At 37.5% G+C, this 22,196-nt stretch overlaps 1 protein-coding gene across 5 annotated transcripts in view; it reads right to left on the bottom strand.

Moving 5' to 3' along the window:
* Positions 1–21,358, bottom strand: part of MIA2 (MIA SH3 domain ER export factor 2) — a 37,065-nt gene extending 15,707 nt beyond the window's left edge. Inside the window, exons 1-15 of one of the 5 annotated variants that reach the window (XM_069017850.1) lie at positions 21,087–21,358; positions 19,465–19,598; positions 18,105–18,191; positions 16,661–17,783; positions 13,269–13,484; positions 13,031–13,125; positions 9,923–10,054; positions 7,423–7,444; positions 7,217–7,305; positions 6,766–6,837; positions 5,961–6,071; positions 5,580–5,651; positions 5,061–5,165; positions 1,428–1,550; positions 736–859 (exon numbers count right to left, since the gene is read on the bottom strand). In XM_069017850.1, coding sequence (XP_068873951.1) covers positions 736–859; positions 1,428–1,550; positions 5,061–5,165; positions 5,580–5,651; positions 5,961–6,071; positions 6,766–6,837; positions 7,217–7,305; positions 7,423–7,444; positions 9,923–10,054; positions 13,031–13,125; positions 13,269–13,484; positions 16,661–17,783; positions 18,105–18,191; positions 19,465–19,598; positions 21,087–21,201 — 2,620 coding nt within the window. In that variant the 5' untranslated portion in view covers positions 21,202–21,358. Of the gene's footprint in view, positions 1–735; positions 860–1,427; positions 1,551–5,060; positions 5,166–5,579; positions 5,652–5,960; positions 6,072–6,765; positions 6,838–7,216; positions 7,306–7,422; positions 7,445–9,922; positions 10,055–11,091; positions 11,204–11,552; positions 11,709–13,030; positions 13,126–13,268; positions 13,485–16,660; positions 17,784–18,104; positions 18,192–19,464; positions 19,599–21,086 lie in introns of those variants that run through there. The other 4 variants (XM_069017849.1, XM_069017851.1, XM_069017853.1 and 1 more) reach the window with 4 other exon arrangements.
* Between the last annotated feature and the right edge of the window lie 838 nt (positions 21,359–22,196).

Raw genomic sequence — 22,196 nt, 5'->3', positions numbered from 1 at the left:
ATACAAGAGCAATGCCAACATACCACAATAGGCACAGCATATTTGGAGAATAAAGGAGCAAAAAAAAGCAGGGGTGGGGGTAGAAGATATGCCTATATTGTAGTGCTTTGTTTGCCAATCAATCACGACTCAGACTGGTCACGTTAAAAGGGAGATGCTGAACACACACTGTAGGATTCACAGGCATGTGCCCTATGGTATCATAAGCACCAGCATAAAAAGAAGCTGCAGCAAGAAGGAGGAGGAAGAAGGGATTTTCTGTGTTGCTGTTTAAGGGGACCCACATCTACATCCATTCAATGACAGTGCTACCACACTGCCTGCAACAAGTAACACCTCTGTAATGACAAGGAAGCAGAAATTAGGCTCTAAGGACCTTCAGTACTACTGCTGGGAAGAGCTTGAAGAAGATATACAAGCAAGATTTCCACCTAGAAATGCCACAGAATCACTGCTTAATACTCACACAGGCTAAGCATTCTGCAAGAGACTGAACACTGAGTCTTTACATTGCTCTGTAACAGCATATATGCCACACACTGCTAAACAGGAGAATAGGCTGCTATTCCAGAGATGTCCAAGTGTCAGTTAACTGTCTGACATGAATGACATCAGGTGGGATTTAAAAATCTGACTTCTTTAAAGCTAATCTTTCAACTTTTCTGGAAGTCAATCAATTCTCTATTTCTAAAATATCTGTTAAATATTTAAATAGGGAAACTACACAAACCATACCTAAGTGCTCTCCATTCTCTGTTTCACCCTTCATATCTGTGTCCCAGTGATTGTCTTCGGCATCACCATCTTCTCGTATTGCTGAACTCCAGTCTTTCATATTCAGTATATATTGTGTCAGTGACTACGAAAAAGCACACAAAACCCCCACAAACAATAAAACAAATACAAGCAATGAAAATGGGAGTTATCATTACAATAACTTTCCAGCATTTCTGTCCTTTATTTAGTTCCCTTAGTAGATTAAGTCAGCCCCACATACAAGATTCTAGATGTCCGATAATACTTTTTCTATCAAAGCAAGTATCTGCAGGTCAACGGGCAAGTCCTCATGAAGAATTTTCAGATAGCTATAAGCATGCATGCTTTTAGCATGGCTTGTGTATGTAAGGTACACAACTATAAGAACATACACCCAACTTCCATACTCTAAACTGGGGGGCAGTAGGGGGGAAAGCCAGTGCTCTATCAAAATTAAAAGAATTTTTCCTTAGTTGTCTTTATCAGACTGCTCCATTGTGCTGCTAAGCAACCTTTTCTTTGCTTAGCCAGAAACATAACATTAGAGAATAGAGACAGCAAACAAAACCCAAAAGAGCATAAAGCATAGGAGAGGTTGTCAGGCTTTCTTGGAACTCTATGATTAGCATCAGTCTGAATAATTTGACTCAATCCTAAATGTCATAATTTACCTTGATTTGGCTCTCTTTATTTTTTAAAACTTCTTCTACATCTGCTTTAGATGATTCAAACATCTTTGTTTGTTCATTTAGTTCACTAAATCGTTCACCCCATCCTTCAGCTTCCTGTAAAAGCTAAAAAGGAAGATACCAGATTAGTGTGATTGTCTACGAAACCAAGAATCAAGGATGAATAGTACTGTTACATGTATTATCTGTACGTAAGTGGAATTTAAACCTCTCACCCATCAGTAAGAATTCACTGAGGTAAGACTACAAGAAAGTTACCTTAAGAGTTGAAAATTAAGACTTCTATGTTATAGTTCAGTTGCTTTAGCTGCTATAGCTGTGCCTTGTAATTAGTTGTTACGATATTTTTAAACATTTATAAGAAGTGTTCAGTTAATATTCCACTCAGTTTAAAAACCAAGATGTGACAACAGCAATGAGTATAAAATAGTGATAATTTATGTAACAGCTACATACACTGGGGAATGGATGGAAATATGCACACACACTTCTGAAATGGTGCCTGTGTCTTTTCAACTTAGAAGTGGTCAGAGAAGTAAGGGAAAAGAGGAAGCTTTTTGGCAGTTATTTATATTCATGTGACTTGCAAAACTGTATTATTTCTCCTACCCTTCTCCATATTTCTTAAAGTAATTTTAAAATTTTATTTTAAAAAAGCTTTCCTGTTAATGAAAGTCACAGCTGTATGTAATCAACACCTACTAGTATGTATCTTTGCAATTAACTGTGCTTAAATAAAATGATAGGGAGGTTCCAAGGTTACATTTACAGATATTCCCTAGTAAAATTCCTCATTTTGCAAAAATATTTTACAGGAGTAAAGGGATTAGAACACTTCATCACCAGCTATTAAAAATAACCACTGCAACATATTAACTAATTATATTGTGAGAACAAAATTGAATGGATGTAAATTTCTGTTAAGACAAAACATGTGCTACAACAACATGGGGTAAAGTACAAACAAATCATCTTAAGAGTCTGTCAAAAAATACTGCTTGAAGTTGCACAACAGGCAATCAATATAAGGGCACTGAATGTACAGAAAAGAATAACCAGGTTGAGCAATGAGAACACAACAGCCAGTTATACTAAAAATAAAACCAGAAAACTGTAATTAAAAAGGAGAACTGCCATGCAAATAGACAAGCAAGCCTGAACACTACTTATCAAAGATAAACTAGAAGGCATAGAACAAAGGCATAGAACAAAAAGTATGTGACTAGAATTGGATTAACACACATTGCCCCTTGGCATACAACTGCAGTAAAAGCCACGTATGAATTTGCAGCATCATGCAAATGACATACTAGGGATTAGAAGACATACATAGACAACTACTTTTATCATTAATTGTCATCATCAAAGGATGACTTTTAAGACTCCTTCTTCACGAAGCCAAAGAGAAAATAAATTTACATGACTTTATACACCTATAAGAATTACAATAAAGAGAAACAGCAAGGATTTGCAATGAGCTAAAGCAATATATGTTTCTAATGTTCCTGAAGAAAACAAAACAAAAAACCAACAAAGCACAGAAGTTCATTAACCATTCCCCTGTTCAGCCTAAAAGGCCCAATCCTCTCTCTGACACATCATAAACCTGAAACAGCACATCTCTTACAAAGTTTAAGCTATGATGTGCTAGAAGATTATGACCCATTTATGCAAATGGGCAGAGGAAGAAAGGACTCTAATTTCTGTGAACAAATAATACCTTTGTTACCTTTTGAGCATATGTGAAATTCCATCTTTAAAAAAAAGTAAGAAAGAAACATAAAAGAAGGATATGGATATTCTGATACCGTAAACTAAGTCTCACACTTAGAAAGTACCTCAGAAATGAGAACACAAATAAGCAAGGCAGATGCTTTCTCTTCTTTATTATCAGGTTCCAGCAACAAATAACATTAGATTATTTATCTACTAAAAAGCACAGCAAACTACAAGATGCACAAATGTTCTCATACTACTAAAAATTGCAACAAAGCTCAGTTAACAACAAAGGGTAGTAATTAATCCTATATAATGTGGTTAAGGAACTACTTATACCCAGGTTTTATCTGGAAGAAATCCAAAAGACCTTTTTTTTCCATCTAGAAACACAGCAATTAAACCCTGGGAATTTTTACTTATTTTTTTCCATGGTTTTCCTTGACATAAAACAATTGCCTATGAAATATAGGGCAACTGCCAGCACTTAGTATTACCCTTCTCTAAGCACTATTTTTTTACTTTATCAAAAAGGAAGGAAAGTGAAGATTTTTGTCACACACACACAAATAACTGGATTATTTCCGTTAGAACCCAAGAAATGACTATGGGGGAAAAAAAAAGAAAATTCCTCTCTATTAAAACTTCATGCACTGCTTCTCAAAATTTATTACTTAAGAATACTGTCACATCTGAAACAAAGCACCAAGACCAGACCCTTCCTTCTCACAAAACCAAAGAGGATGTAGAGATTAGACAAAAAAACACTCTTGAAAGAAAATAATTCTTGAGCAACTTCATCTCACAATGGTAACAGTCAAATCCACTGCTTCTCCACCCACAGCTCTCAATAAAATTGTCTTCCTTTTTTTTTGTAATCACAAACATGGACTCCTTTTAGAATTAGGGAAAAAGATCAAGTTCTACTAACAGAGTTGTGCAGAACTGAAATATTCCTCCGGCAGAAAATTTTTTATTTCCAGTATCCCTTTTTTTTTCCTGAACCACTAAGTTTGATATACACCATGTTTTGACAGAGAGGACTAAAGCAGCTTCTTATAAGACTGCTAAAAAGTAATAGGCCTGTACTTCCACTCCCACCACTACTCTTTCCCCTCTGCAAATATCTATCAGGTTATTCCTCAGGCAACAAGGAGATCATCAGTCAGTCAGAAAAATAAGCACATATCCATTAAAACCACAACAAACCACCTCAAACCCCAAAAATATTACACAGAATATTAAACGTTCAGAGAAAATATCTATTTGTTATAAAAAAAAAATAGCTTCACTCTAAAGCTACCTATTGCACAGGACAACTATTGCATATGCTGAATATTTTAAAATTATCAGTTTTCTTTGTGATCTGGCTACAGCTCTGAGGAAAGCAGACAACTAAAACTTGGGCAGTAACAGTCGTTTCTGTTCCTCTGTTATGTACCTGACTTTCAATTAATACATCTACAGTGGTACTAGAGTATGTTTTTTACCTGCCTTCTGAATACTCTGCAATTTCTCCATTTCTTTGGTTTTCTAGATCAAGTAAAAGAATTTTCTCTCTGCCTCTGTAGAGAATCCTAGCTGTGGAGTTGTTTGGATATTTCTGCTTTCCTCCAGGTCTCAGCAAAGTTCTTATTAGTCTTACATTACCACATGCTCTCCTTCCACTGAACTTTATTCATGATTCCCCACAAACTGTAACTACTGTATTTCTTTTAAAACACGATTATCTTAGACTAAGTTACTCCAATGTAAAATTGTTTTAAAAATGTCCTCTTCCTCATTCCATTTACTAAAACACACAAGAGGTATAAACAAACTTGTTGAGGATGAGCTCTTTGGAGAAATCATATTTATTAGTACCATAGAAAAACACAGTATTTTTAAGGAAGAGCCTACCTGTTTCTCACTTTCCTGGAGATGGCTCTTTTCATCTATTGCATCTTGAACGGATGTCTTGAGTCTCTCAGTATTAATCTGATACACTTTTAGGGTAGATTTGGCCTAGGTGAAATAAAAAAGTGTGTTGTTTAAACAGTATTGGTGAAGATAAGTGGGGTCATGATGGTATTACTGGACTTGTCTTAGGTTTTCTGGCTGTGCTATACAGCCACATTCTCACATTTTCTCTAAAATTTCAACAGTTTTTGCTGACTGTAGTTTTGCAATACTATGTATCATTCTTGAGTAAGGAGAAAAAAAGACAAGGTAACTACTTCTCAATAAATGCCAGTCACTATATGAAATTAAAAGTTGCTCAATCAAGGCACACAAAAGTATGAAGCCTTGTAAAGTTTTTTGGTTTACACAGCATATGATCTCTGCACCCTTAATAGAAAAAAAATTAAAACAGTAACTACATGGGGAATAGAGAAATTGCGAAGATTTGAAAACAGAAACTATAAAAGTTAGACATACCTCATCAATTTGTGACTGGATAGATTTTTCTTCATCCTCTAAAGACTCCACTTTCTCCTGAATTTCAGCCACCTGAAAATCATTAGCTGTCATTATAGCTTCTTTCACGTATTTGCCTGAAAATGTCTAGGCAATTAATAAAATTATTTTAACTTTCCAACTGAAAAAGTTCTACTGCTGAATCAATAAAACCAGCTTTTCTTCTTTTGAGTATTTTCCTTTATCATTTTTCTAATGTTAAAGGGAAGACAAAATGGAAAATGTAGTTTTTATTTCAAAACGCACAAAGAAAATAGTTTCTCTTCTTCACAGAGATTTTTTTCCTGTGAGAATTTTTTTTTAAATGAATGGAAACAAAGACAGAATTCTATTTATTCTTACCAAGGTGTCATTTTCTGACTGCTTAGATATTTCTTCTTCCAGTTCTTTTTCTAGCTTCTCTATTTCCTCGTTGAGTTTCAAGTTTGACTTGTTCAGTTTTTCATGCATTTCCTAAATTAAGTTGGTTTGTGAGTTAATAAAACATCTGATACTAATTACATATGAAGACAACAAGTATGTTTTAAATATGACAGCAAAGTATGTTTCACTCAAATATTCTACAGACTCTTGCATGTTAACAAAAGCTGTAAGAATTAGCTCTATAGGATCTGAGGTACAGAATGAAATTAATCTACTTGCTTTTTTTTTACATTAATTTTATATAGCCTGCTAGGTATTTGATTCACTTATCCAGAACTCTTTTACAAATGTATTCTCACTTTGGGGGATATAAACAATGTAGTGTTAATCTTTCTTTAATCTGTGCACCTGTAGCCTATGAAAAGTATTTGAACTAGGTAAGATGTGAGAAAAAAATACTTCACACACTACCCCCTTTCCTAGAAATGGGAACAATTTACTTCTTAAAATTAAGTATTGTCCAATATGCCATTTGTTCTAGTATCACTCATTCTCAATGCAATCTTTAAAAAAGACTTAACATCTTAACATTAGCATCTTAATTTAAATGCTTTGATTTTATGTCATTTTCAGTAACCCAATTAAAACAATTGGGTTGGGAGTTTTTTGGGTTTGTCTGACTTTTTTGCTGTTGTTTTTATTTGGGTGTTTTTTAATATGGGCTGCATTTTCCTAAAATACTGCCTTATATTTTAGAAACAACAATTTCCATTTATCTTTTTACCTCAAAAAAAGATGTGTCTGTTGATTCTTTCATAATGTTACCATCCTTCAGAGACAACTGTAGGTCTTCAAACTGAAAAGGAATTACTTTATGTAAATAATTGATTAAATACTAGTGTTAATTTGCGATGCTCTAGTCTGAAACACAGACATCACCTAAATATTCACAAATGCACCTTGCTGGAAATCAGGAAAGCCTTAGCCCTAACTAGATTATCCCAGTGACATAAACCAAAGAAAGACATTTTGAAGTTGCTTCCAGTGAAATACACTGTATTAATAGTTAAAGGCAGAACTTGCTAACACGTTGATTGCTCTTAAAGGCACTGACAGAAAAAAGCATTTGAAGAATCCCTTTAAAAGCTTTAAAACATCTTCTAGTAAAGTTAATACTTTGCTAGATTGAATCCATTTCTACGACACATCTGAAAGCAATAAATGAAGACCGTTACCTCTTTTTTGCAGATGCTGAGTTTTTCAAGAATTTTGCATTTTTCTTCAACTAGTTCAGCAATTTTATTGGCAAGCTGTTTTTCCCTTCCTAAAAAGTGAAAGACAAGCATATGTTGCATCATCCAAATAATTAAAGCTGAAAAAAGAAAGAGTAAAGTAATACTCCAAAGAAATATGGAAAATGAAGTATCAAAAATAAGCTTACCTACATAAAGTCGACTTCTAACCTGAAAAGAAAGAGAATAAATACTGAAAATGTCTGATCAATTACTCTCACATACTATCTGAAAACTAATCTTTTAAGCTGTGATTTCTTGCCAAGTTTAACCATGGAACTTAAAAAAGGAATATAAGTACAGGCTGCTATTAAACAGAAGCAATCATATCTTCTGCTCTTACCCCCTCCATGTCTGCGTGTTTGCCCTGTCCTTCTTCCACTCTTATCAGACAAAAGAGGGGAAAGGAGATTAGCTTTCACCTGGATCACTTTAATAACACACCTCTGTATATTCATTACATAACCACAACGGCCTACACAAAGTCATAGTGGACATGCACAGTCAGAAGAGTAGGAAAGGGAAGGGAGGGGGAAGCTCCACACACAAGCTCAGATTTCCCATTGGGAAAAATCTCCCACACAATATAACACATGATAGCTAAAGCTGCAGTAAGGTATTACCCGATGGGCATCCTGCAAGTACCAAGTGAGCAGCTGCCATGTGGGGTCTAGTGCCCTAGAATCAAAACCTAACAAACTGCAAGGCAAAATCTGCCAAAAATGGCCTGTACAAGAGATGCAGAACTTGGTTGAACCCACAAAACTGTTACAACACAGCTCACTGAAACAACGTTTCTCTTAGGGCTGGACATGGGTCATGTGCCTAACGCAACGGGTCCCTCAGGTCTTCCCTGTTTCCTCCTCACTTAAAGCCAAGGAGACCAAATAACAAAAAAAGGGTAACAAAGTCATAAGTATACTTTTATCCTATCATCCCCAAAATGAAACTCCATTACTTCTAAGTAACCATCAATTCTTCAAGGAGCAGTCAGTGCAGTTCTAAGTATGGATGACTGAAAAAGCTATCAATAACTTTTGTAATATCTCACGCCTTAAGTGACATGTGCAGGAGCAAAACAATACCAGATTAGCTGTTTGCATGATTTCAGTTCAAATGCTTTTTGTATCCCTCTAGAGGGATGCCTCTAGAGAACAAAAGGTATGACTAAATTATAGTTACATTAACTTACACAAACACAGATCCCCTTACAGAGGGGTTAGTTGAGGTTAAAACCCTAAAAATGCAGTTGCTCATATCTGAAAAACTAAACAGCTATGCAACCAATCTTCAAACATGAGTATCATTACACCTAGTACCAAAATCACACTGTCTGTATGAGAGGATGTGAAAAGAATACTGAATTACAGATACTGACCCCATTTCCTTAGCAGGGAAAGCATGGTAGGCAACCTTTATTAATCAGATCTTTACTTACTCACAAGAGAAGACAGGCATTACCTCAGAAATACAATCTGATTTGTGCCTTAAAAGGTTTCAGCACTGCAATTCTCAAAGTCATCAGATTAGTGCTTACAAAGAGCATGCAGTTAAATTGTTTCAGGGTTTCAGTGTTGCAGTAAACAGAATCCAGGCGTCACTGTCCAAACAGTTTTAAAATGCCTCTCTTGACAGGAAACCATGTGGATTGCTTTTGCTTACAATTACCTGGAAAGACCTGAGCTGCTCTGGCTATGGCTAGGCTAGCCACAGAGATATCAATACACACAGCAATACATACACCCTAGACATCTGTCTCCTGTGAAAATAATTTAAGGGCTGACTTTGAAAGCCCGGTGTAGAAATTAAAAACAAAAAAGGAAGCCTTACTACAGCGAGTTTCACTGCATTTCCTCTTACAACAGTCACTCACTACATGTCCAAACACTTATTATCTTGACAAAACAGGCTTTTCAATTTCTCTTTTAGACAGATTCTAAATTCAATCACAATAGATTTAAAACTCTGAAGCATTATATATCTTCAACAGGAAGGATAACAACTTCAATGCAAACTATTAATGCACTCTACATATCTGCAAGTAACTTGAACACTTCCTGTGATAGTTTTTTTTGCGATAGAGTTAATTTTCTTCATAGTAGCTGGTATGGGGCTTTATTTTGGATTTGTGCTGAAAAGCACTGATAACACTTGGATGTTTTAGTTATTGGTGAGCAGTGTTCACACAGAGTCAAGACCTCTTCTGCTTCCTGCCCCACCTCACCCACAAGGAGGCTGTGGATTCACAAGAAGCTGGAAGGGGACACAGGAGAGCTGACCTCGACTGACCAGAGGGATAACCCACACCATGTGACATCATGCTCAGGACATAAAGGTGAGGGGAAGGAGGAGGAGGGGGGTATTTGGAGTGATGGAGTTTGTCTTCCCAAGTAACTGTGACAGGTGATGGAGCCCTGCTTTCCTGGAGACAGCTGAACACCTGCCTGCCCATGGGAAGTCGTGAATCAATTCCCTGTTTTGGTTGCATGCACAGCTTTTGCTTTCCCTATTACACTGCCTTCATCTCAACCCACGAGTTTTCTAGCTTTTAGTCCTCTGATTCTCTCCCTCATTCCAATGTGAGAGAGGGAGTGAGAGAGTGGCTGTGTGGTACTTAGTTGCTGTCCGGGGTTAAACCAAAACACTTACTGATTGATAACTTCTGTACAGGAACAAGAAAATTGTCAAGGCTCCAACAATGCCAGCACAAATCACTATTTCCCACGGGAAACCATACAGATCAGGGCCAGGTCTCATATCTTCAGGCAGTGAAGCCACAGCCTAAAAAGTAAAGTAAAAAGCTTCAGCTAAAGGAAAAGAGGTTAATATTTTCAACAGAAACAGACATTACATGTTGACATAGTTTACTTCCAATAAGTAAACTATGTATATCTATTTTATATATATATATACATATAAACTTATATATCTATTTTTCTTCCAAAATTCTGAGAAAAATGGTTAACAGAAGCTTTTGATTTTTAAATGATAGATTTACCAAGTGAAGGGAAAAAAAGAAGAAAGAAGTTCCAACAAGATATGAAGATTAAAAGATAAAGCTCTGAAACCTTCTCTTTCTGAGTCTACCAATAATTACAGAATCATAGAATGATTTGGGTTGAAAGGGACCTAAAAGATCATCTAGTTTCAATCCCTCTGCCATTGGCAAGAACACTTTCCACTGGACCTATTTCCTCAAAGCCGTCCAGCCTGCCCTTGAACACTTTCAGGGATGGGGCATCCACAGCTTCTCTGGACAACTTGCTCCAGTGCCTCCTCACCCCTACCGTAAAGAATTTAATTCTCTTATCTAATCTAAATTTAACCTCTTCCAGTTTAAAGTCATTCTCCCTTATCCTATCTCTACATGCCCTTGTAAAAAGTGCCTCTCCAGCCTTTTTGTAGGCCCCTTTAGGTACGGAGAACTTACTACGGAAAATTCTCCTTTGAGTAGTCTACACAGTTCACTGCTGGAAGAACCAATAGCAGTAAGTATTTCTTGATTGTTTGGTAGAAATACCTGTTCAACCAACCTCATGCTAAAATAACATACTGAACACACCGGTGATTTAACACATTTTAAACTCTTCGATACAATCATATCTCATTTGTAAACGGATCCGTCTATTTGCTCAAAGATACGACATGCTCAATGCAGCTCAAATTTACTACATGTGACCCGTGCTTAAGAACACGCTACTGTGCAGTTAAGTCTTAATTTCGATTTCTCCCCTGCCCAAGCCTCTCGACAGCAGCGCTGCACAAGACCCCGGCCCTCGCGGGGGCTGCGCCGAGCCCCGCGTCGCTCCCTCACTCACGCAGCGCAGCCCTTCCCAGGCCAGCCCGCAGTAGCGCCGGGCGCTGTCCCGCAGCCCCGGCCACAGCCCGGCCGTGCCGCCGCCGCCGCCGCCGGGCCACCCGCGCCCACCCGCCGCCATCTTCCCGCGGGCGGCGCGCGCCCCTTCCGGCCCGCCGCCTGACAACCGGCCCGTACCACTGCCCGCGCGGGGGGCGGGGGAAGAACCACTGCTGCCGCGGGTAAGGGGGGGGCGCGCGGCAGAGGTGGGAGCCGCCGGGGCCGGCTCTCCCCGCCCGCCCAGCGCGGTTCCCTGGCGGCTCCCGGCCTGTGCGGCAGACCCGCCCCTGGGCACGGGGACCGCAGAGGACCGACAGCTCCCCTCGGCGTGCGCCCACCGTCCCGTCCCCGTCCTCCGGCACCGCCGTGGCCCCGCGGAACCCGCTCCTGTTCCTCCCCAAAGTTACGCTCAGAGAAACTCACCTCCCGTGCGGCGCCGGCCGCCTCCATGTGCGCCCGGGCGGCAGCGGGTGGCACAGAAATAAAACTCCCCGGCAAGGCCTGGCTCCCGGCGGGACGCCCGGCACGCGTGCCCCGGCCCGGGCGGCGGGGCCGGCAGTGCCCGGCGGGGCGGGGAGGGGAGGGCCGGGCCGCAGGTGGGTCCCGGTGCGAGCCCGGCTGCGCAGGGCTGGGCGCGCCGGAGCTCTGCCAAGTGCTGTGCTAAAAATGGTCCTGCCGGGCCGCTGATCCGCATGTGAGGGCCGGTGCAATGCCACATAGCAAAGGATTCTTCCTCGTCTCATTCACTTAGATTAACTCTAATTTTGTTTGGTTTGGGTTTTGTTATTTAACTTTTTTTTTTTTTTTTTTTTTTTTTTTTTTTTTTTTTTTTTTTTTTTTTAAATTAACGTGTGCTAACAACTTTCACAACGCAAGGTGAGTGACTTGCCTACAAAGCACCTAAGGGACCGGCATAGGTAGAAGGCGGAAGTGCCTTTTTTAGCTTTTTTAGCTGTATCAAACAGTACAAGAACGAGTTTGGCCGTAGCAGTGAACTATCAGTGAGTTGTAATCCAGTCTGGGTCACGAGGGACAAAGCCCTTCAGTTTTCATTATCCCAGACTACCACTTAACCATATTCTATATACGTACACTGGAAATTAGGAACAAATTTATGTGGTTCGTAAACTTCAATTACCCAATCTAAACAAAATTCAGCCAAAGCACCGAAGTGAAGTTTACCATATGGCACTTTACCTGCTACTACTGTTTTATTTGGAGGAGACAGCGCAATAACATCTACTACCTTTTCTTGCGTTGCTCTGGCAGCGCTGTTTCTTGTGCAGTTGTGCCCCTTAAGGTTCATCTTTACTCTGCACTACGTTTTGATGTTTAAGACACCCTCATAGCAATAACAACCCCATTTTCTATTTTATACATTTGCTTACAAAAGTATTTTTAAGGCAGTTATGAAGTAGGGGAAGATTGTGAATCAAAGCTTTGAAAATACTCCTTAAAAACAATGGAAGTATTCTGGTTATTTTACTTATCATAACCCAAGTTCTTTAAGTCCAAGAAATTTAATGAGTACTGTTCTGAGAACTAAAGGGAGCTATTAGTTTCACTCAGAAAACCACAAAGAAACAAAACCAAACAAAAATTTAAAAACACCACTCAGGTGTTTCCTGGCTGTTTAAAAAACCCACAAAACAAAACCCCAAATCCTCACACCCTAAGTTCATCAGATTCTGTACTGCAAAGAGGGAGATGAAGAGCAGCTGACCTGACATTTTCTTGTGCTCTGTCTCATTTGGCATTAGATTACCCTGGAAGCAAGGGAACTGCAGAGGGTTTATTTTAAAGGATTTTTTTTTTTTTTAGGAGTTTCATTGCAGAACATAACTTGTAGCTGGCTTAAATTTGCACTGATGTTAATGTTATATCACAGAAAGAATTCTTACCGTTTTGATGATAATCATCACTGCTGACCATGCAGATTTTATTGTTTCTCTGATCTCAAGTGCATTCAAGCACAGAAGTGCTATCCAGCCTCCTTCTGGTTTGATCATAAGGAATAAAACAACAAGTTTTACATTACTATTGTCAACTTCATATAATTCCAACTGGTTTTGTTGGTTTTTGTTTTTTTTTTAAGATTGAAAATTTATTTTCCTTAAAATTAAGAAACTTAGCACTTACCATTACTTGGAACATAGTTCTGGATGGCATCAGAGAAAGACTTTTTGACATCAGCTTCAGAGTCAGCTACTGAACTGTCCATTTTTATTTCAGAATTTACTGAAGTTATGGCTGTTGCTTTTGAATCTCGATCACTGTCATGTCCACTGTCTACAGCTACGTTCATTTCATATTCCTTCTCTGGTGTTTCTTCTAGTAGCTTTCTTCTCCCTACTCCTGCAAATAATTGTGAAGGGAAATTATGGATATTTTTAGAGGATTCAACTTACCCCTGTAAGATATTAACCTCTACAGAGGTTTTAATTTTTTAATTTTTATTTTCCTCAAAGCCAAACACTAGAGTATCACATTAGAGTAAATGTGCTACAGATTTATGATTTAAGAAACACTCTACAAATCATGATGTCAGAATTTGAAGGATAGAGCTTTAAGCAAAACTTGTGTTGTAGTAAAGTAGTTAAAAATCAATGTTCAGGAAAAAATATGTTTGGTTTTGATAGTCTACAGATTCCCTGGTCAGGGAGATCTCTTTCTTATATCCAAATACAACTGGGGTAAGCTTTAGAGGGAGAACAGTTAAAAATGCCATGTAGGATTAAAGATTAACAAATTCCTGCAAGATATCAAGCTTCACTGCAAAATACAAGAAACCACAGGCATGTTCATGCAGAAGTATGACTGAAGGCACCTGGCTGCCCCAGTTTTAGTGACTTGGATTAAATTGCCTGGAGCCAATAAAACACTGCTTTCAAAAAACCCCACACTGTGCTTACCCACAAGGAAAAAAAAATTACAAATTGTTTAATTTAATTATATGCTTCAAGACAGTACTGGCCGAAGATACACATCACAAATGGTCCAGTGGTCCAAATTCAAGACAAGTAATTTGCTCTTAAACTGTTACCATTATATTAACTCAACTTGTATTGTCAGATCCTTGAAATATCATAAATCAGTCATTAACTGGTACGAGTTAGGCTCACTACATCTTCATTTTAAATCACCAGGAGGAGACAGTGTTGTATCTGTTGTATTTTTTTTCTGCAAACAAAGGATATTTTGTTCTTGCTAAATCTCTGTTAGTGAAACATTGCTCTAGTAACTTTAGCTGCAGTTTGGGCAGCACACTTAATTGTTATAGCAGACAAAAGCTCTGGCAGCTCTAGAAGAACATTTCTTTTTTTCTGTATGTTTTTCCTGCTCAGTGTCCAAATTGTGCCCCTTTTGTGCAGATACAATGACCTGTTCCCTCCACACAGCATTATCTTTAGTTGAGTAAGCTGTGATTTCATGATGAATCTTTTCAAATGGCTCGTGCTGCTGCAGCAGTTTGCTGCCATCACAGAGATGCTCTAAGGGTTGCTTAATATCTTGTTTTAATTGAAATAAAATTGTTGAAATGCAATTAATGGGTTTGGTAAATCTGTTTATCATACAATATTTGCCTGGTTTTGCTTTTTTCTGCACCTTCTCTATATTTAGTAGTATCTTAAATTGTTCTGATTCTTTTCCTTTTAATTCCCTCTCATTCTTCTGTGCAGTATTCAAGTGTACTAGTCCTAATGTTACTTCAATTTTCCTTTGGGTTTTTTTGACCAAACATATATGCTTTGACTTTTTTTGACAGGCTTAATTGTTAGTTTTACTAAATATATTTGCAAAGGACCATGATGGTCTGGTAAAAATACTACTGAAACCCTTTTTGTTAGAGTATAATTGCGATTATTTGTATTTCTGGATTTTGTCTCTTATTTTCAGAATCTTTCATTTTTTCTTCTCCTAGATAATTTTAGTAGCAGCATTTTTTTGTTGTTCAGCATTATTCTTCCTTTCAGTTACAACAGTACCTTCTTTTTCAACATCTACTCTATCAGCCAGGTTTCTGAGCAATCCCAGGTTGCCAGGATTTAATTAATCAACTTTTTAAAATAGAAGTCTGGCTTTTTAGTTAGATGGCTTTAGGAGACACTAACTGTCTTTTTTTCCCTCTTTAAAAATATCTTCTATTTTAGAGGGCTCCCAGGGTAAAAGTTTACTCTTGGTCAGACTAATATCACATGACTCTTGCTTTTATTCTCAAGAATTTTACTTTAGAAATACTTTTTTGGACTTGGATTCATCTGAAGACTGGTATTACTTAGTCTTTTGAAGTAGTGTTTGATGATGCCTTTCAAAACTCAGATTCATTTTCTATGCTTTTGTATCTTGCACTGTCATGGTGGTTTGAATTGATAGGTTGAAATCTGAGGATGCAGATTTTTATTTTGTTTTACTGTATCACAGGTGATTTTTATATTTCTTTCTGAGATCTAGATTAAGACTGTCCATCCTCTGGTACCAGAAGCTGATTCTGGGAACTTGAATCTTCCCATGTTAGTTCTCCTCCACCTTCCTGGTGACGTTGCACATTTATAGGAATTCGTTCAGTTTGTTGCTCCTCTCTGACAAGCTATAAGCAAGAGCATCAAGAGTTATCCAATCTTCTACTTGTTTGGTAGATTTTGTTGGAGTTTTTTTCTCCTCTGCCCTTTTTGTTACTTTGAACTGCCAGCTGACAAGGAAAGATCATTCTCTTTGGAGGTATTTGCATTACTGTTACCTGATATGTTTAACCTTCTGATTTGAAGTGCCTTCAGTTTCTTTTCCCTGTGGTATTTTATCAAGGCTTACCAAGGCTTTTTTTTATAATGGAAGCTTAGTTCTTCTCAGCTAGCAGTTTTTACCTTCCATTCTGAAACTCCATATGTCTTCCAAATGGCCAGTTTCTTTGGAAATTTGATACCTATTAAACTGAGGCCATTGGATGAGGAATGAGGAGAGAAAGGTTGATCTGGAGTCAGTTCTTGGGACTCCCCAGATTTCTGATGATGTCCTTCATTAAAAATATCCTGACTGAAATATCTGATGCTATTTTCATAAAAACCCTGTGGGACATTTTTATTCTCTGATTTCTGAATTTCATCTTTTACATTACTATCCATTTTGAAATGGCTTTTAGATGCTGATATTTTTTCTGCAACACAACCTTTGACTAGTTTGTCTTTCTCGGGTGTTTCTAGACTAAGACTCAGTTCACTGTCACATGAGGTCATCTTGATGCCCAGACGATTATGTGCAGTTCCTGGTAGTTCCCCATAACTCTGCACTTGCCTTTCTTTGGCTTTTGAATTCTGAAGCTTCAGTATGTCCACAGAATGACTAAAAAAGAGGCAATGGCTCTGTTCTTCAGATATGTCAGGCTTTCTTCCTGTGTTTCTTATGTCTGAGGGATCACAGTTCAGAGTTGGGTTATGAGAAGAAGAAATTTGATGCAATTGATTCATGTCCCTGTTGATTATCATGTTTGTCCATATTATAATTAATAAAACTATTATAGATATTTGTATACCAACCTGTTTGGCCATGTCTGCTTTCTGACTCCTGGTTTTTCTTTTCAGCTTCAGTGTTTTTCAGCACTTGGCTTTCTGATACCAAGTCTTCTGAACTGTAAGGGTCAATTGGTTTATCTTTGTCACATGTTAATATATCAAAAGGTGATTCTGTGCTACTTGAGGTGTTTTTGGTGTCATTAAGAGTATGTACACTTGCTGGTATCTCCCCAGGACTTGTCCTGTTACTGTTTGAATCTGTTATTTGTGCATAATTCTCTTCATCTGTCGCTGCCTTAACTGTTTCCTTTGATTCTTTGTCCATAGGTAATTCTTTCTGGTCTAAAGTCTGCTCTTCCTCATACTTACTTGCTTGATCTGTTGTTTGTCTGCTCCTCTGGTCCTCTGTAGCAATTGTAGCTTCCTCAGCATGGCCAAAACTAAGAACATTACTTAAACCTAAATTAAACCAGTTTGATTCTTGGCTTTCACTCTTCTCTTTTTCTGGCAATACCTCAGTGACTGTTGTTTCCTGTTCAGTATTAGAATGCTCAGGCACACCAGGAACTTTATGGATTTGTGGATCATTTTTTTCTGATGCCAAATCAACATCTTCTTTCTCTTCACTGTAATACAGAAAGTTTGTCAGTCCACCTTGAAACCAACCAGATGCAGGGGGTTCTTGTTCCTCCTTATCATTTGACTCCTGTAAATAATTTTCAGCTGTTACCTCTATTTTTCTGCCTTGGTATTTATTTTCTTCTGCAGATTCAGTAATGACTTTTAAGGGCTCTTCATAATTTTCACTTTCTGTGGTAAACCATCCTGAAATCCAACTGGACTGAGTTTGAGCAGGTTCTAGTGGGAGACTGTTTTGCATTTGTGGCTCTTCAGTATCGTCTTTTCTAACTAACTTTTTGTTTACAGATTCTTGAGTGTGAGATTCCTCTGAGTCATTTTCAGAAACTGATTCAGTTCTTTCTTCACTTTGTATGGAGTCTCTTGTATGTTTTAAGAGTTCATTTTCATGCAGCTTTGGTTCTGCATCAGACAGTGAATATTCACTTTCTTTGTTGTGATCATATAATGTGTTGTCTTCATTTTCAAAAGTGTACTTATCTTCATGAAGACAAAGGAAATCCGTTTCCTAGAATAATAATATTAACTTTTAAAATGTTCTAATGTGTAATTTTCTATATCACCGTGTCCCGCAGCAATATATATTGTCATTCTCTCTGTTATAACTTTACACAAAGAACTGTATTTAATTATATTATTCCTAAAGGTTCTGTATCTTTAATTATATAGAAATTACTTTAGAGGAGAATAAACATGCAAATGGAACAAGAATAAAAACACATTTTGAATTATCTGAAATAAAATATTCATCGACAGTTGAATTTCTAAATGGCTATTAGATTTTTGATTGCTGTAAACTACATTGGAAAATCTGGTGATGTTGGTTTACCTTAGTAAGCACTTCAACTTCTTCTCCGATTAAAACTTCCTCAACCTTCACAGCATCTCTTGGGAAATATCCAAAATCCTTTCCTTTCTGTAAAAAATACAAAACTAATAAGAGCATTTAAACTTCAGGGATATATATGTTAGGTACTTGCATATGTGCTGGAAAATTATGGATTAACAATAAGTTTATAGAACTGCCCCCTATCTCCTTCATTCTGTTTTGTCAAAAGATTGGTTTGTTTTTCCTTCACAGAAGTGTTGCACTTGCCATTTCAGAAAGCAAGGGGAAGTATATTACTCCATACTATTATTTTATGTATTACTTTTATGAACATGTGTTTATGCAGAACCAAGGCAGTAGCCTTAAAACTGCTTCAGCTGAAGACAGTGCTGTGTGCATTGATGGTCACAGCCAGTTCCTTCTAAAATTGGCTACAAATTTCCCATTGCCTCAAATGGGAAAAAAGTCATGCCTTAATAACTGTTGACCCATAGTAAGTTACAAGGAAAGTAGGATATGAAATTCAGATATGAGGCCAGCAGCAGCTCAAGAGAAAATGACAATGAAGATGGCAACACTACAGAAAATAAGTTAATCATAGTGTCCAAAAGAATCAAGTCCCTCTGGCCAAGAAACCACTGTTGGCTTTACATCAAACCATTGGAGAGAGCCTTTAATGGAGGGATACTTCTTGGAAAGCAAGGAATAGTGAGGTACCTGCGAAGATACTCCTGGATGAAAGAAAGGAAGGCAGAATTTCACTGTTAAACAATAAATGTGACAGCTTGTTTGCAGAAAAAAAACCAACCCAAAAATTTACTAATATCTTGTGGCTTTGAAGCACTTACACAGTTTTACTAGCAGTAAAACTTTATTTGGATCAATGCATCCATTCCTTCTTAAATGACTGTTCTAACTTCATTGACACTTGTTCCAAGTAATTAAATATGCATGATACCTTCTCTGGGAGCTTTCCTTAAGCACTGAATTGTGAAGTCAAGTCCCAGTACTGGATGTCTTACCCACAGAGCTGTAGGTAGGAACCTGACCTGATAGACCTGAGTGTTTTCAAGGGAATCAGATGAAATCATTACAGTCAAATGATAAGATGAAGGAAACAGAAAACTTGTATTCTGATCTTGACTTTGTTTCTCTATGAGTGATCTTTGCCAAGATTTGATTTTCTCTTTCTATATAAAGGTAGTAACAATGACCCATCTCCCAAATACTGTATTAATCCATGACTGGTTAATATCCCAAAAGAGATAGAAGACCCTTAGAAGCAAGTAGACTGCAGTTGTTATGCTATTATTATATCTCAAATATTTATGGGGAAAGTCTTTCAGATTTAAGTACTTACACTTCCTGTCCACAAGTTTTCATTTTCCCTTGAAAGTTTGGAGTATACCATGATCTCCTCCCCTGTTTTGAAGTTAAGATACCGGCAATCAGGTCCTAAGTAGTCTGTAGTGGCTTGAACTCGGCTCATTGCCTCTGGAATAGTAAGTGGAAAGAAATAAACAAATACAGCATCCATTTTGTCTGAAGTCAGTTACTGAAGAAATCTGATATATATCAAATACGGAGGTATTAGCAAACATTTTAATGCATGTACTTTGTTATGATACTAATCCATTTCTATCATCAAGTGGAAATCAACTAATGCAAAAAGCAGCCCAATCTTGCTTTCTTTCCTATGTACTGCAGACATCAAGGGGAAAAGCTCTTGTCCTATATGGACATTTTCCGGTGCTTGGCTTCCACTAGCCAAGGTTTCAATGCTTAAGTGTGTATGCAGGATTAGCAAATTCAATTACTAAATTCAGACCTAAACAGCTAAAAAGTATTTCCCAAGCATATTTATAATTTTATATTTTAGAAATTTTAAGTTAAATCTAGTATTTATTTCAGGGATTTTGTTCTGTATTTTGACTACATTTCTCTTGTGACAAAAATAAATTTAAATTTAAGCAATATAAACCTTAAACCTGTTGTTAAAATGAAAGCTTCCAATTCAGTTTGAATTATTTAAGTCTTCTTTGTCTCCAAAGTTTTCTTTTTCCCCACAGAAACCACTACTGATATGCTCTGGTCAGTTTGGAGCCCATTTCTCATGCTGTTCACAAAGATAGACATCTCTGAACACCCAGAACCTACTGGAGTTGGTATGGCTCCACAAGAAAATAGAAATCCATCAGCAGAGAAAATCTAAGGTCTCTTCTACTTCAGGAGAAGCTATTCACCTTGAAAATATAACACTTAAGTCTGCCAAACCAATGGAAACAGCTTAGAAACTGCTTCAAGTATGATTATGACAGGTTTCACAACGGTAATCAGTAGATAATATATGGAACATTATTTGCCCACTTGTGATTCAGGGCCTCTGCCTCCTGCGGAGTTATTTACTCTTTGAGAACTACATAACTAGTTACAGCACACACTTCACGTTAAAGAAGAAAAAATCAGTAAAGAGGAAATACTAACAGGGTGTTTTGTAAGAAGGAATACAAAAACCATCCCAAACCAGTTCGCTTACAGTAGAAAAAAACAGAGTTCTCCAGAATGGGCTATGATTGTACTATAAACAGATGATAAAGAGTCTTCTTTCTCAGTTTATAACCTATCATTTTTATTTTATTTATATTTTGTTTATTTTATTTCATACCTGTAAAGAATGAGTTAAAAATACTTTAAATCTGTTTTCTAGTGCCCACTTTGGGGACACCTGAGAAAAACTAGCTATTCAAAAATATTTTTACTGAACTTTGATCTGTATATTCTTACACAACAATTCAGCAAGTATATTTTTCTCTTTTTGTTTTAAAAGTTTAAGCCTATTGCTCATAAATTTAGTATATTAACAACAAACATTTGCTATGGCTACTCATTTTCATTCTGTTTCATTGATAATTTGAGATTATGATTCCTAACAGCTGCATATACACCACAGACTCCCTTTGAAAAAACCAGATTTTTACTTACTCTCACATTCTGGATCACCACACTTCTTCCATTCTGAAAGTACCTTTGTACTCTGTACACTTGCTGAAAATGAAATTACTAACAACAGAATTCTCTGATCCAAGATCCTTGACATTTTAGAGTAAATCCGGAATGCACTGAAACTGTGGAAACTGCATTGATGTGTGGTTAGCAAGAATATTCTACATTTTTCTTAGCCTAACAAAACATTGCAAGTAAACTTTCAATCCTATTTTCCTTCTCTGATCTGCTTAAACAGAAGTACACTATGCTAACCTGCTAACAATCTGCAGAGTCAGCTGTCCTGATTATACACATGCATTAATAATTAACTATGTTCTGATAGCTAGGCCGATGTTTTGAATACAAAGGAAGTAGTTCTGGTCAAATCAAAATCTAGCCTCTATCCGATTCTTCTGTACTGAGTTTGCAGAAGACTGTGCCTGGGAAAATTCAACAGGAGTTGTATTAGGATTATTTCTGGATTACGAATGCATTTTTAATGTATCTCTTTCATCTGATTTTAAGGTGGTGTAGGGTGATGGCCAAGAAGCCTGGCGAGGTCTAAGACAGCCTACTATCTACAGCCTATACCACATTCCTTGTACACTATCTTTGCAGATTGAGTTCTGCATAGTTGACGTCAAGAAAGGATGAGTGGGCTGAAGAAGGAGGCCCTGTGGAGATAGGATGGTCCTGTTTTGGCTCTGAAGGACTGAACAGAACAAAACAAAGTCTTTGTTCTTTGAAGGACTTTTGAAGGAACTTTGAAGGACACCATGGCCAAAAAAGGAACTTTTGCCTGAATAAGGGTTTAAATATTTAAATATTAAAGCACACACCCTGAAAATGCTAATAAGATTAATGAAGCACGTACTACCACATACATGACTATATTACTTATCCTCCACTTAGATTATGCTACATGTAAAGAAGGAGGAGAATAAGATTGAGCTGTATATAAGCCAGGTAGAATTTTCATGTACTTAGCAAAAGACCCAAAAAGGTCTTGGAGTCAGTTGGTGGGTTACTCTCCTCTCTTCACAAGCAGGGATGCCTGCTTGGTTAGCTTCTGCATGGGATTATTATTATTATCCAGGCTAACACAAT

The sequence above is a fragment of the Aphelocoma coerulescens genome, chromosome 5, assembly GCF_041296385.1.
Source record: "Aphelocoma coerulescens isolate FSJ_1873_10779 chromosome 5, UR_Acoe_1.0, whole genome shotgun sequence".
In the NCBI taxonomy this organism is placed as follows: Eukaryota; Metazoa; Chordata; class Aves; order Passeriformes; family Corvidae; genus Aphelocoma; species Aphelocoma coerulescens.
This window is presented reverse-complemented; position numbering and strand designations above follow the sequence as displayed.